General features: G+C 33.7%; 1 protein-coding gene across 1 annotated transcript in view; it reads right to left on the reverse strand.

Moving 5' to 3' along the window:
* Positions 1–4,010, reverse strand: part of LOC117103608 (hemicentin-2-like) — a 29,141-nt gene extending 25,131 nt beyond the window's left edge. The window contains exons 1-4 of the mRNA XM_033244187.1: positions 3,734–4,010; positions 1,429–1,689; positions 629–892; positions 9–88 (exon numbers count right to left, since the gene is read on the reverse strand). Coding sequence (XP_033100078.1) covers positions 9–88; positions 629–892; positions 1,429–1,689; positions 3,734–4,010 — 882 coding nt within the window. The remainder of the gene's footprint in view (positions 1–8; positions 89–628; positions 893–1,428; positions 1,690–3,733) is intronic.
* Between the last annotated feature and the right edge of the window lie 10,648 nt (positions 4,011–14,658).

Consider the following 14,658-nt stretch of genomic DNA (forward strand, 5'->3'; position numbering starts at 1 on the left):
GGGTAAGCAGCACCACTAATGCAGACAATTTTCAATACATCCCCATACAACACATTTGTAGGTAGATCGATTGTAGGTTCATTCAGATCTAATATAAAAAAAAATGTATACAAATCCAGAGAGTTTAAGTTCAGGTAAACTGTTTATAAGGCCTATTTGATTCATACTAAATTATTTTCTACATTTCCTGCATCATATTTTCCATGTTATGTATATTTCGTTACATAGCTTAGGCCTATAAATTTATTTATATATAGTATTGTTAATAATATTCAAGATTCAATATTTTATTGTGCATTTGGGAATTCTAGCGGAAAGGTTTACTGCGATGTTAAAAATATATATGTATATATATTATGTATGCAATCAAATGTATTGTAATCATTGAGCATTTACCTATAAATCGTTAAGTTCTTAACAAAGCTCATGTTAGCATTACATGTCAACACACATCTACTTGTATCCCCATATTATCTGATGAACTTGTGCTAGAAACTTGTGTTCAGCTCTGGCTGAAACAAAGGTGTCTGCAAGTGTTTAGACACGACAAAAATAAGATTACAAATCAACTTTAAATAAAACTCAATTTCCTAAAAGAAGAAATTCCTATTAAATCAAGAAGACCTACATGTAACAACCAGGCTTCCCTTTCTACATGTCACGGTCCCTGCAATATTCGTCGCCATACAGTAATATTTACCAGCATCCTCTTGCCTCACTTTGACAATGGTATATTCCATAACATCTCCAATCTCACTTTTAATAGTGATGTTATCTTTGTATAGGGTATATGTCGGGATTGGGTCAGCGTATACGTGGCACGTAATGGACAGCTTACTCCCCTCTACAACTATAGTACGATTATTAAAATCGTTTTGTGGGCATTCGACATCTAGTAACAGGAAAGAATACAAAAATAATAAGCCTTAATATTAAAATTGCTAAATAATATAAAACATTGCATTATTACAATCTACCACATTTGTGGTAACAAATCGAAATCCATGGAAATATTGTAATTTATCAATTATCGAAAAATACCGACATTTCATTTGCATAAGGTATATTTTGGATTAGGTCAGTGTTTACTCGGCTCGTAATACGCGCTACGAACTCTTTGTTGTCATTTCAACAACATGCCAATCAGGGGTCACACAAATAGACGCAGAAATTCGTTCATGGATTTAATAATGGATTTGCCAGATAATAACTTAATTAGATAAATACATTAATTATCGTATGTTGTTTCGATGTTTTCAAATATTTAATTGCCTTTTACCGTTTTTCTATGTCGTTCATTGTATGCAGCAAGCAAAAAAAAATTCATTTATCACATGTTTGGTTGATGATAATAAAGCAAAACTGAATATTAAATCTTGTATTTGAACAATGATTTTCGTTATTAGTAATCATCAAAATTCAACTCACAGTGGACGGTAAGTTTCTTTATGTCACTATTCTTGCTCCCTGCTTCATTAAGTGCGTTACAGTAGTAATCACCAGCATCACTCTTTGTTGCATTGCTGATGGAGTAGTAAAGCGTAGTGTCAGTTGTGGACGTTATTGGCATACGTTCTTTAAAAATCGTAAGCATTGCATCAGGGTAAGCAGCGCCACTAGCGCAGACAAATTTCAATACATCCCCATACAACACATATTTAGGTAGATCGACTGTAGGTGCATCCAGATCTAAAATAAAAATGAGAGTTTTATTACAATTTGTTTTGTTTTTTTAACCGTGCATTTTTATTACCGTACCACTTTTCAGGGGTGAATAATTAGAGAACACATAGACATAATCAGCTAATCATAATAGGCTAAATCACAAATAAGTATTCTTGTACAAATAAAATTTACCTTTAAGATGTATGATACATTTGGAAACTCAAACAAACTTCATGCAATCAGATTTACGCACGAAGTTCTAAGATTAATTAGGAAGCCTAACATCTATACAATAATTTAAATGGTCGAGTCCAGACCAAATAAAAGAAGACAACCGTATTATTGCATTATATTAAAGTCTGGAAAACAAATTGTTGATATGTTGTACAACTGATTTTTAAGACACAAAAAGCGTACTTGTTGACGAAAACTCTAGAATTTTTAATGAGATACAGATTTTTAAATATTTAAACTGGGGGAGGGGGTGGGGGCGGGGAGTAACCACCCTTTTCAACCTTTCCCCGGCCGATTTCTAGATATTAAAATCTGTATTTCATTAACCGTTCCAGAGAATTTCATCAAATCAGTTGTACAACATATTATGTTTATTTTCTTCGGAGCCTGACTTTAGGTACTAACTGACCTGTAGCGCATTAAGATAGACAGTTATATGTTTTAAGGTTAGGGTAAAGCCAAGTCGACCAATGAGCGTGTTGGGATCTGCATAATTCGGCGATAGCCACTACGAACAATATTTGCTGGATAAATCAAATTTCAAAGGCATTCACTTAAAATTCAAAGTAAAGACCAACTCTTTAGATCTTAAATGCCGCATGCAATCATGGTCTAACCGCTGCACAGACATATGCAAACTATGTAGGCCTACTAACCAAAAAGAAACAGTAGAACACTTCTGTACAAGATTACATTTTATTAGAGATGTTATATATTCAAATAGTAGGGAGAGTCTTCATGAAAATGGTTTAAGTGTGTATTGGTAAAATTTTAAAAATAGATCATCATCAATAGTGTTTTGCCTGAAGGCAGGTCCCTCAAGAAGTTCTATTTCAGTATTCTCGGTCCTCTGCATCCCTCTTCAACTCGTTGTAACTCTTTCCATTCCGGATATCATCAAGTAACAATTTAAACGCCACCTTATGCTTAATAACAATAATTATGTAAATAGAGAAAATAATATTAGGACACATTTTCGATTTCCATTGTAAAAAATATTTAAATTCATGAACAAGTAGATCTTAGATGCTATCCACATTACCTTTCGAAACAAATTGAACTGTTCAGCGTTGATCATTTGATTCAGTTTTATGGTTTTCATTCTCACAAGGACATACTGTATTTAGGTGTATTACAACTTGTTTTTGCAATGGTTGAATAATTCATTGAATGTTGGACAGCTCCCGGCCATTCGGCTAGGCACTACTAAAATTTGAACTACGTTTTGAAAAATTAGAACTTCATTTTGGGAAACTAGATTTTAGAAATTTACGCCTACGTTTTGATAAATTAGACATTGAATTTTGCAATTACATTTTGATTTTAACATGGACTTTACCTGCGTATGGCACCCAATATTTAAATAGGTGGTAATAAACACAACTTAATTACAATGCAGAATTTAATATTCTTACTTTTCAGTTAACTAAATCCCTCAACTCCAGGGTGTCTCAACGTACACAATGAGTAAAACTATAATGGGTCTATTGCCAATAACAATATACAAAATATAAAAATCGCTAAAAACAAAACGACATGTGTATACACTTGTGGAGAAACTGGTTTCAAAGAAATTATTCTTAAGTAAACAAATTAGACTCTTGTTTGTAAATAATTTATATTGGTTTCGCGCACCCAAGTAATGGACGAATTTCGTTCTTTCGTGTGAATCAATAATCACAGGTATTAATGTAGCTTCCTTTAGGGAATAATCGCGAATAATGGATTCTAGTTGCTGTTATCAGTTGTAGCAGGGTCACCACGCACAGTTTAACAGCATGACTCCTAGATATATATAACATATCTTAAAATACATGTAAAATGGGGTACCTACATAATACATTAACATTAACTCTATCTGAGTTTGCATTTGGTTCATCGTCAAATATGCGGACCTCACATTCATACGATCCAGTATCTTCTCGCGTTGTGTTCGTTATCGCAATGGTTCCGTTTTCATCAATGCTCACCTTTTCTATGTATTTTATAAGCACCTGACTATATCCGTTAAAGTATGTTGCTATAACATAAGTTTCACCGTTAATCAGTTGTGTCCACTTAAAGTATGCATTACATTCTGATGTTGAATTGGACCTGGTATAGTTTACCATTAACAATGTTGTCTGGTATTCAGTAACGTACGTGTCGGGTTTTACATGCCCTGTTACTTCCACTGCAAAAGAACTATTGAGAAGAACTGAAAAAAAATCAATTCATCAATTAGGTCTATTTCCAACTCTACTACATATCAACAAATTAATCAAATGTTAGATTAGAGGCACATATCAGTGATAAACAATGTACAGGGAAAATAAATAAATTCAAACAACTAACTAATCGTAAACTGATATAATATAATTTAAATCGTATCAAGTATAGCCCTAGTCTTCAAGCTATGCTTGAGACGATAATAACACGATGTTCCCGATTTGAGCATTATTTTATTTACGGTGCTACGTCGCATCAAACCTGATGAATTGGATACAGTATTCTATTATTTCAAAAGCTCCTGTACGACCCCAATACCTCCTTGGTACGACCTAGTTTCACGTTAGTTCACATTGTTTTAGCGTTTTAGTCAGTTGTATGGGGTTAGATCTGCCAGCGGGTTAGATTTATATATTGTATATATACGTGTTATCAATGAGGAAGGGCACAGGAGTGCTCGAAATATTAAAAATTTGTTTATTTCTATCATGTCAACGTATGCTTCTTCTTCTTCTTAGAAATATTGTACCACCAACAACGGTGTATTACGTACATTATGTGCATACTGGGTGCAGAATTGTGCAGGCACATCCACGACAATTTTAATTTTGATTTTTGCTTTTTATTTTGTTTTTTGTTTCTTGTTTTTTTTGTTTTTGCTTCTTGTATGTACAGGTTAATGTCGGAGGTTGATGCTTGAGGACCTCAAATTGTTCCGGTTTAGCGATGCGCTGTCCACCAATTGTTGGGGCAGTCGATTCCACAAACGGATTGTGTCAGGGAAGAATGATGTAGCGCTGGTACCAGGGGCGGATTTAGGGGGGGCCGGCCCGGCCCCGGCCCCCCCTTTTGGGAAGTAAAAAAAGGAAAAAAAAAAAAAAAGAGGGAAAAAGAAAAAAATAATAGCCCAGAATGTCTCAAATGTTACGTTCGGGCGTCTAGAACACAAAAATTTCGCGGGGGCATGCCCCCGGACCCCGTATGACAGTGTTGTCTCAATCGGCCCAACTTCCGGCCCCCCCTTCCGGCCCCCCCTTTTGGACATTTCTGGATCCGCCCCTGAAAGATCAAAGGTTGGATCCTCAATGGTCTTAGTTGGGGGCCCATGTTGTTTATCATCTTTGTCGATGATCTCTTGGAGGGAGTACATGGATGACACCTCCAACCCCGAGCGCGTCGGCAGGGATCGGACAAGTAGGCTCCAAAACTGTATTAATGAGACTGTTGATTGGGCAGATAACAACAACAACAACAACATGTCTCCTAATATTAAGAAGTCGAAGGAAATGAACGTTAGTCGGAAAAAGACCAAATCCAAATTTGACCCATTCTAGATTGGAGATTGTTACATAGAATTTTAAACTGCTTGGTGTCATTATTTCCGATAGTTTATCCTTGCAGCACCAGGTTAATTACATAATTAGTAAATGTAATCATAGAATGTACTTAAATCACAGATTAAATCACTTGTTACCTGCAGCCCGTGCTGCTAAATACAATCTAATAAGACCCCGTCAATTTTGTATTCCGAAGGTCAACACAAATCGTTTAAAAACAATTATATATAATTAATTATGGTTTGTTCCAAAATTGGTTTTCTTCGGTGAAAGGTAGGAAGATAAGCCGTGGCTTGCAAGCTGTTTGTCTTGGTGTCGTTTCTAGTTTTTACAAATATTCGAAAATGTAGACAGCACACTACCACAAGAAAACCTATTAAAATAATAATCAAAACACATACAAACCAGTCCCCGACCCCCGCTGGCGCCACCCCTGGCTCATTCAACAATTTTCTTCTCCCCTAAGGGTAACCTCATGTCCAATCAGCTGCCAAGAGACGTACTTTTGCCTGTCCTGCAAAGTCGAACATCACTTCCCCTTCCTTTGTTCTGATGTTTTTTTTTTGTTTTTTTTTTCTGTTTGTCTCTTTAGAAAAAATCTTTTTTTTTTGTTAGACTATAATCATATTTTGTCAGTGATGGTTGGAATAAAGTTTATTCGTATTAGTATCTGTAGGCATAGTTTCACACTTATACAGTACAACAGACCAATGAATATTATAGATTCATAGTGAAATCTGTGGAAAATGTAAAAACTGACCAAATATGCCATCTGTAAAGTCGTTCTTCTTTGCGATGCTTTTTACATTTTCTTCTTTGTGTAGTTCTGAAATATTGACTAAAAGCAGCGCATATAGATTAACAATATGGAGCTTTCAATTAGTGAGACGACGCGACGCTAGAACGGAATCAGTCATGCGTGATTGTCCTACCTGGCGTCCTACGTTCTCTGCATACGTAGATTTGGCCAAATTACGTTCCAGAATCAATTCGACGAGGTGACCTTAACGTTCTCGCATGCGCAAATGACTTGTAGTGACGTCATTACGTTCTACGTCCTACCGTCGTCGTGCAATCGGAAGCTCCCTATTTTTTTTTCGACAAAACTGAGGAAATTGCTGCTGTTCATGGTGAGAGTATTTAATTTGGCATCTGTGGGTATATTTAAACCAAGATAAACTACCAGGTCGGCGACATCCGGACATCCCCCGACATTTTAGAGTGCCCTTTTTATACTAAGGAAAAACGTTTTATACAGATGTTGGTAAATGTTCACTCCACAAGGGCAGTGCTGGAAAAAGTACTGAGGTGATATTCCGAGGCGTATATTTTGGATTTCTAGATTCAGAAAAATACGATACTGTACAGATACATTAATAATTGGCTGTACTTAAGTATTAAAGGTCTTCCACTAAAGTTGTGTTCATTTGAAAATATATCTTCAAATGTAATATTTTTAAACTTTAGGTTGCATTATACAAAAAGTCTCTCAAAAATGGTAGGGTGACAAAACAGAGATGAGCGTTTGGAAATATCAAATAAAACAGTCAGCTTATTGTTCCACACTTTGTTTGGAATATTATACCCGAGTACATACCCTTTTATTTCTGACCTCCCCCTCCTGCAAATGTCTAGAAAAACTTATCAACTTGGCTATTTCATATTCCATGTTAAACATTCAGACAAAATCTGCCGGTAGTGCATTTTATACTACATTTTATAGAACGTCTCAGACTCAATACGTGCTGTTCAATGTCTAGGCCCTACAAAGTTATAACTTAGGATTTGGGAGGTACAGTGCAGCAGTTGAAAGAACCAAACTAACCCTCACTATAATATCATTCGTAAAGATAGACTACGAATATATCAAAGAATACCAACAACACATGTGTGCTGTGTGTCAGTCTGCCGATACAGATGCATCTTATTAAAGCTACTGCTCTTTAGATGTTAAACGGCTCTCGAGTCCACTTTCAACTGTAAGCATCTATAGTGACACTTGTAATACCTATTCTATATACAACTCTTTTTCTAATTAATATAGGACTCATTCAACCTGAATAGCGATAGTCTAACTCTAAATATAATATGCCATCGGTAAGCCTTTTCTTAAATCCTTAAATGTTTAAAAGTTTTCTTCGTATTATTGTTGTGAAGGCTTCCCGAAAAGCCTGAATACAAGCAGCGTATATAATTGGATTTAAAGCTGAATTAAAATAAAATAATATAAATGAACATAACTCAACATCACATGTAAATCGGCCAAAATGCTGTCATCACAATAGCTACTATACTCGGAATTGTGCAACTGCAAAAGCCGCTCAAAATCAAACATGTCATTTTCAAAGCTTTGTAGTTTTGTCTTGGTGTCGTTTCTAGTTTTTACAAATATTCGAAAATGTAGACAGCACACTACCACAAGAAAACCTATTAAAATAATAATCAAAACACATACAAACCATAGTTCCAATAATATTTTTTTTACATAATATTTGAGAAGATACGGCGAAGATCCATGTGGTTATGATAACCTTCTTTAGAAAATTATTGTTGATTTTACTGAGATGAAAGAACGGATGAAAAACAGCCAGATATCTCTCAACGGCTAACAGCACGTGGTGACATAGTGACAGGCACCACAATATATTCATTATAATTAGGTTGTAATGCACAGTACAGATTGAAATAAAACAAAATCTCTGTCAACTTCAAACCAAATGCCTTGCGTAGTCATTTGAACCATCATTGTAATACCATTGCATGCTGTCAGAAGATCCACTAACTGTATTTGTGGTTGTCTGTAATGCACTTTTTGTCAATATTGCGTATATAACTAAAATGTTTCCCATTATAATGAAAATACTTATAAAAATGAAAAGAGTTAAACCAGCACTGGAATACAAGCATTGATCATTTTGCGATGATAAAAAGTGGCCTCTCCGATGTTTAACAATTCACAATATTAACTATCAGAATACAAAAATACTGATCCTGTTTACTTTTGACATACACACATAAAAGTTCTGTTCCATTTCAGTCTACAAATTGGATATTCATTTTAGTAGTAACGGCTATAATTGTTTCAATGTAATCGAAATCGATGTCCATCACACGATTTTGAATTATCCAAGCTTACTGTGACAATTTTTATTTAAACAAAACACACTTTTTGTATTGTATGAGTTATATCAAATACAATACGGTACCATAGTCAATCTCTGTAATGTATTCGAGGCAAACGCAGCAGCACAATAACCGCTTTTTTCCAAGTCCTTATATCAAACTGCATCATACCATAAACCGAAAGGTCCACTGACTAATCTCAGAGGAGATAGTATAATACATACTTCAAGTATCGAAATGCAAGTCATCGTGTCGGGATTCAATATTTCGACATTAATTATGTCATCATCATCGCATCATACCATTGTATGTTAAAAATGTTCTAAGTATCATTGATTCTGAGCAACCGTCTGGCTATCCGGTTCCAGACGATTCCATTTTGAATTGCTTTATCTCATCCGTTCACGTTTTTTATTTTAAAATGAATTACTATTTCTATTCTATATAATTAAAACATTACATTATTGGAATAATTATTGATCGATCTTGTTCCATTGCTGCTGACCAATCAGACGTCTTTCGAACATCATTTCAGTAATTGAGCGTTTTAAAATATAGTGCAAGTATTTTTTTATATGCATTGTGCATGGATAAGCCTTCAGGCAATTTTAACAAATATGATATTTTTGTTGGGTGTCAGCTTATATACAATATTGTCCATAGTAACAGATAAATATATTTTTACCGTTTGTTTTGTTTTTCACTCTTCTAGAAACCAGTTTGTCATAATTTTTGTAAAATATTTAATATTTTAGACATTTCCAACAACATTTAAGTGTAAGTGAAGTAGAAATACAAAGCCAAAATAGAACGTATTTAACATGCTCTCTGTTATTTACAAACTGAGAATATCATTAGTTATAAGAAAGTTATTATTCCACTTTTCCAAACAAGCACATATTTGCAAACTCAAAATATAAATTATAGATATGTTATATCATTGTCTTAAATTGGCATTATATCGTTTAATTTCTAATTAAATCAAATAGCATTTTGTAGTTATTTCTTTATTTGATTTTTTTGGGGTGTGGGGATGGGTGAGAGGACATTTAAACTTTTAAAACTCTAATCACAGATTATTTATTACCTGCAGCCCGTGCTTCGAAATACAATCTCAGAAGACCCCCGTCAATTTTGTATCCCGAAGGACAACACAAATCTTTCAAAAACATTCATGGTTTGTTCCAAAATTAGCATTCTTTCCTTCGCAGTCGAACATCACATCTTCTTCCCTTTTGTCTGATGTTTTGTTTTTCTCTTTGTCTTTTTTCATGAAAACTTTTTTTTTTATTAGACTTCAATCATACTTTATCGGTGATGATTGCAATAAATTTTATTCGTATTAGTAATCTGTAGGTATAGTTTTACACTTAAAAAATACAACAGGCTTATAAATATGTTAGATTCATAGTAAAATCTGTAGAAAATCTAAACACTAGACCTAATAATATGCCTTACTGAGATTATTTAATTGGTTTGTTCCAAAATAGGCAACCTTCCCTGCGTAGTCGCTTTGTTTTTCCGTTTGTTTGTCTTTTTCAATAAACCTTTTTATTTTTGTTAACCTTCAACCATATTTTATCGGTGATGATTGCAATAAAGTTTATTCGTATTAGTATTCTGTGGGCTTATAAATATTTTAGATTCATAGTGAAATCTGTGGAAAATCTAAACACTAGTCCAAATAATATGTCATGCTGAAATTATTTAAATTGGCATCTGTGGGGTTTTGAAAAATGGAATTATAATAAGAAAACTATGTAGTGTTCCCGACAAACAGTGAAGGTATCGGTTATTTCTCCCCAGACAATGAACAGCGCAACGGTCTCGAGGTTTCTCTTTTTTACTGATAATAAATAACTTTTTTCTCCTTGTGCAACTGAAAACACGTCATTTTCAAAGCTTCGTGGTTCTTTCCCGATGTTGTCACGACTTGGATTGTTATCTGCATTGATACTGTTTGCCACAAAGTTTTTCTAGTTTCAACAAACGCCTACTAAAATAATTACTGTATTTGAAAATATAACAACCGTAGTTTTATATAATATTGTGTACCAAATATTTGTAAAAACAGGTTGATGATGATAACCTTCTTTAGCGAGCTATTGTTGGTGTCGAGTCTACCATTCCCCTGTAAGCATAGTGAAATTGTTAATACCGATTCAATATACACCGGCATTTATAAATAATATAGGACCCATTCAATCTGAATAGGGATAGTCTTACTCTAGATGTATTGTGTACACTGTAAGATTGTATTGGTTCGCAATCATTGTATTTTGAAAAATTGTCTCTGTACTAATGTTGTGAAGGCTTCTCGAAAAGTTTGACTACAGCAGAGTATATAATTGGATTTAAAGTTGAATTATAATAAAATAACATAGGCCCTAAATAGTTACTATAGTCGGAAATGTGCAAGTGAAAAAGCAGCTCAAAATCATTTATAAAATACAACAGGCCTATAAATAATTTAGATTTATAGTGAAATTTGTGGAAAACCTAAACACTAGACCGAATATTCTATATGTACTTTTAAATTCGCGACGTTTTAACATTTTCTTTTTTGTGTAGTCCTGAAATATTGACTAAAATCAGCGCATATAGTTCGAAAATTCTTCGGTAAAACTGATGAAATTGCTGCTGTTTATGCTAGATTGTTTAATTTGGCACCTGTGGTTTATTATTATTAAAAACTGAAATTACAAGTCACGATGGAATTACCCGTCACGACGACGTCAAAACCGCAGTAAACTGCAAGTGAATTAATATGTATATAATAGTTATCAGAATCTTTACCGTTTTAGAATAACAATTTACCAACATTCCATGTTAAACATTCAGACAAAATCTATCCTAAATAGTTGGTTCACCTAAGAAAGTCTCAGACACTTGCTGAATGTTTAGACCTTACAACGTTATGGCTTATGATACAGGAGATACACAGTGTAGCAGTTGAAGGAACTAAACTAATCCTCACCTATACCATTCGTATATAGCAAAAACTCAAAACCAGCAACAACCGTGTTCTTTGTCAGCCTGCAGCCGATGATACATACTCACTGAAGCTACTGATCTATAGAGGATAAGCGGCTCTTAAGTCCACATTTTCCCTGTAAGCATAGTGACATTTTTAATACCGATTCAATATACAACAGCGTTTCTAAATAATATAGGACCCATTCAATCTGAATAGAGATAGTATTACTCGAGATTTATTGTTCAAATGGTAAGATTGTATTAGTTCGCAATCCTTGTATTTTGAAAAATTGTCTTTGTATTAATGTTGTGAAGGCTTCTCGAAAAGCTTGACTACAAGCAGCGTATATAATTGGAATTAAAGCTGAGTATAAATAAAATAACATAAATGACCCTAATATAGCATCACATCTAATTCGGCCAAATACTGTCATCATAGTAGTTACTATAGTCGGAAATGTGCAAGTGAAAAGCCGCTCAAAAGCTTAGTAATAACAGCTTTTCAAATCCTTACATCCAACTGCATCATACGATTATAAGCTAAAAATGCTGTACATTGAATTTCGGCAACTCTCTAGCTACCCAGTTCCAGACGATTCCATTTTTAATTGCTTGATTCATCGATTCACATTTTCTATTTTAAATTACAGGACATGGCAGCTTCTAAGACTCTAATCACAGATTAAATCATTTATTACCTTCAGCCCGTGCTGCTAAATACAATCTTAGAGGACCCAGTAAATTTTTTATCCTGAAGGCCAACACAAATCGTTCAAAACATTTATACTGTTAATCATGTTTTGTTCCAAAATTGGCAATTTTCCCTGTGCTGTCGAGCATCACATTTCCCTCCCCTTGTTCTGACGTTTTGTTTTTCTGGTTTTTTTTTTTTTTTTTTTTTTTTTCCTTAAGGAAAACTTGTTTTTCTGTTAAACTTCAATCATATTTTATCGGTGATGATTGCAATGTAGATTATTCGTATTAGTATTCTGTAGGCATAATTTTTACATTTATAAAATACAAAGGGGTTAAAATTAAGCACATGGAAAAAGCAAGGCTAATTGAAAAAAAAGTGTATCACAATAATGTTGAATAGTATCAGTAAAGAAACGAAATGTTGATATTTAGTTTAAAAAAATAATAATCATTTTAGTATTAAAAACTGCTGCGTAAAGAATAATATTTTTCTGTACTAACCAGTTAAATGCAATAACTGATTGTATCATATTTCTTTTTAATGTGTTACTGTGGAATTGAATGTTCGAATAAAGGTGATACTTGTCACAGAAAAAAAAATACAACAGGCCTATAAATAATTTAGATTCATAGTGAAATCTGTGGAAAACCTGAACACTAGACCTAATATGCTATCTGTGAAGTCTTTTTTCTTCGCGATGTTTTTAATATTTTCTTCTTTGTGTAATCCTGAAATATTGACTAAAATCAGCGCATATAGTTTGAAAATTCTTCGGTTAAATTGATCAAAATGCTGCTGTTTATGCTGGTCTTACTTTGACAGTATTATAATAGAGAATTTTCTTAATGACAAAATTGCTACAATCTTTTAGGAATTTTTATGATTTCTTTTTTATTTAATGAGCTTTTTGTTTAAAATGGTAGATTGATTGTTGTGCAAACAGCAACATATGCAACCTCTAGCTTCTAGGGGGATGGGAAGGTCTGCACTAATTTGAGATTATCCCACGGTCATATCTTGATGATTAGAATAGTGATTATCTAGTTACAGCAGATATTCATGAAATATCTATTTTTAAAAATATCTCAAGAATACTATTCAGAGCAGTATAATACACGATAACTCCTACAAGTAGCTCTCCTCGGACAATATTCCAGTTATTTTCTAGTCTATAGGTTACTTTTGGGGCCAGAATAATAATTATTCACGAAAGCGAATAATATGTATCTAGTAGAGGTTGTACTAGGCTTACAGAAATAAATATTTGTCATTCATTTGTTGTTATTTTTTCCATACTAAACTATCACTCTGATTTTTACAGGAAGCTAAATTAAAAATTTAACAAGGGGCATGACTTCTCTGGTTCCTCCCTTTGTCTACGGGGTATACATTGCTAATCTAAATAATACAAACGGAACATTATTGAAATTATCGATCGGTCTTCTTCCATTGCTCCCGACCAACCAGATGTCTTTCGAACAGTATTTCATTAATTGTGCTGTTTTTTAAGGTGTGTAATAATAATAATAATAATACACATTTTTAAAGCGCTTATTAAAGCAAACAAAACTGGCTTGTCACCGGCGCTAGGAGGATGTTAAAAAGAAGTTGAACTATTTGAAGAGGAAGGATTTAAGAGTAGGTGTCAGTAATTTTGTGTATATACGCGGTACATGGATGTGCCTTTCGGCAATGTTAACAGATAATAATAATTTTGTTAGGTATCAGATCACTTATTTGGTATTTTGCCATAGTAACAGGTACATTAATCTTTACCGTTATCTTATCTTATTTTTGTTTGTTTGCTGTTTTCGAAAACCAATTTTGACGTAATTTTTGTAAAATTTTAAATATTCTAAACATATCCAACAAATGCATACAGTGTAAGTAAAATAGAAATACAAAGCTCAACTAGAAGTATTCGAAAATACTAATAATTCCACTTTTCCAAACAACCAAATATTTGCAAAATCAGAATGCGCACTACAGATACTGTATATTATATCAGTCATATTAAATGTTTCTAAAACGCATTTGAGTCAATGATTAACAGTATCTAAGTGAAAACGGCTTTATGTTTCAGTGTATTGGAAATTGATGTCCATCACGCCACGATATCAAATTATCCCAGCTTAGTTTAATAATTATTATTCAAACCAAACAATTTTGCCGTATATTGTGAGTTAGTCAATCACTTTGATGTCCTTGGAGACGACACGTATCACAGTACCGTCTTGTTAACTTTCTAAATTATTATTAGTCTAGCCCTATAATATCCAACTGTATAATTTCACTGCGAGATAATAATCTTCTTAGAACCACGATGCCCCTCTGGCTACCCTGCTAGCTCCAGACCATTCACTTAACAGTTGCTTGATGTTACCCGTCCACCTTTTTTACTTTACCTAATTTACAAAT

Source organism: Anneissia japonica, unplaced genomic scaffold (assembly GCF_011630105.1).
Source record: "Anneissia japonica isolate Jap-2015-1 unplaced genomic scaffold, ASM1163010v1 scaffold287895_len483588_cov180, whole genome shotgun sequence".
Classification (NCBI taxonomy): Eukaryota; Metazoa; Echinodermata; class Crinoidea; order Comatulida; family Comatulidae; genus Anneissia; species Anneissia japonica.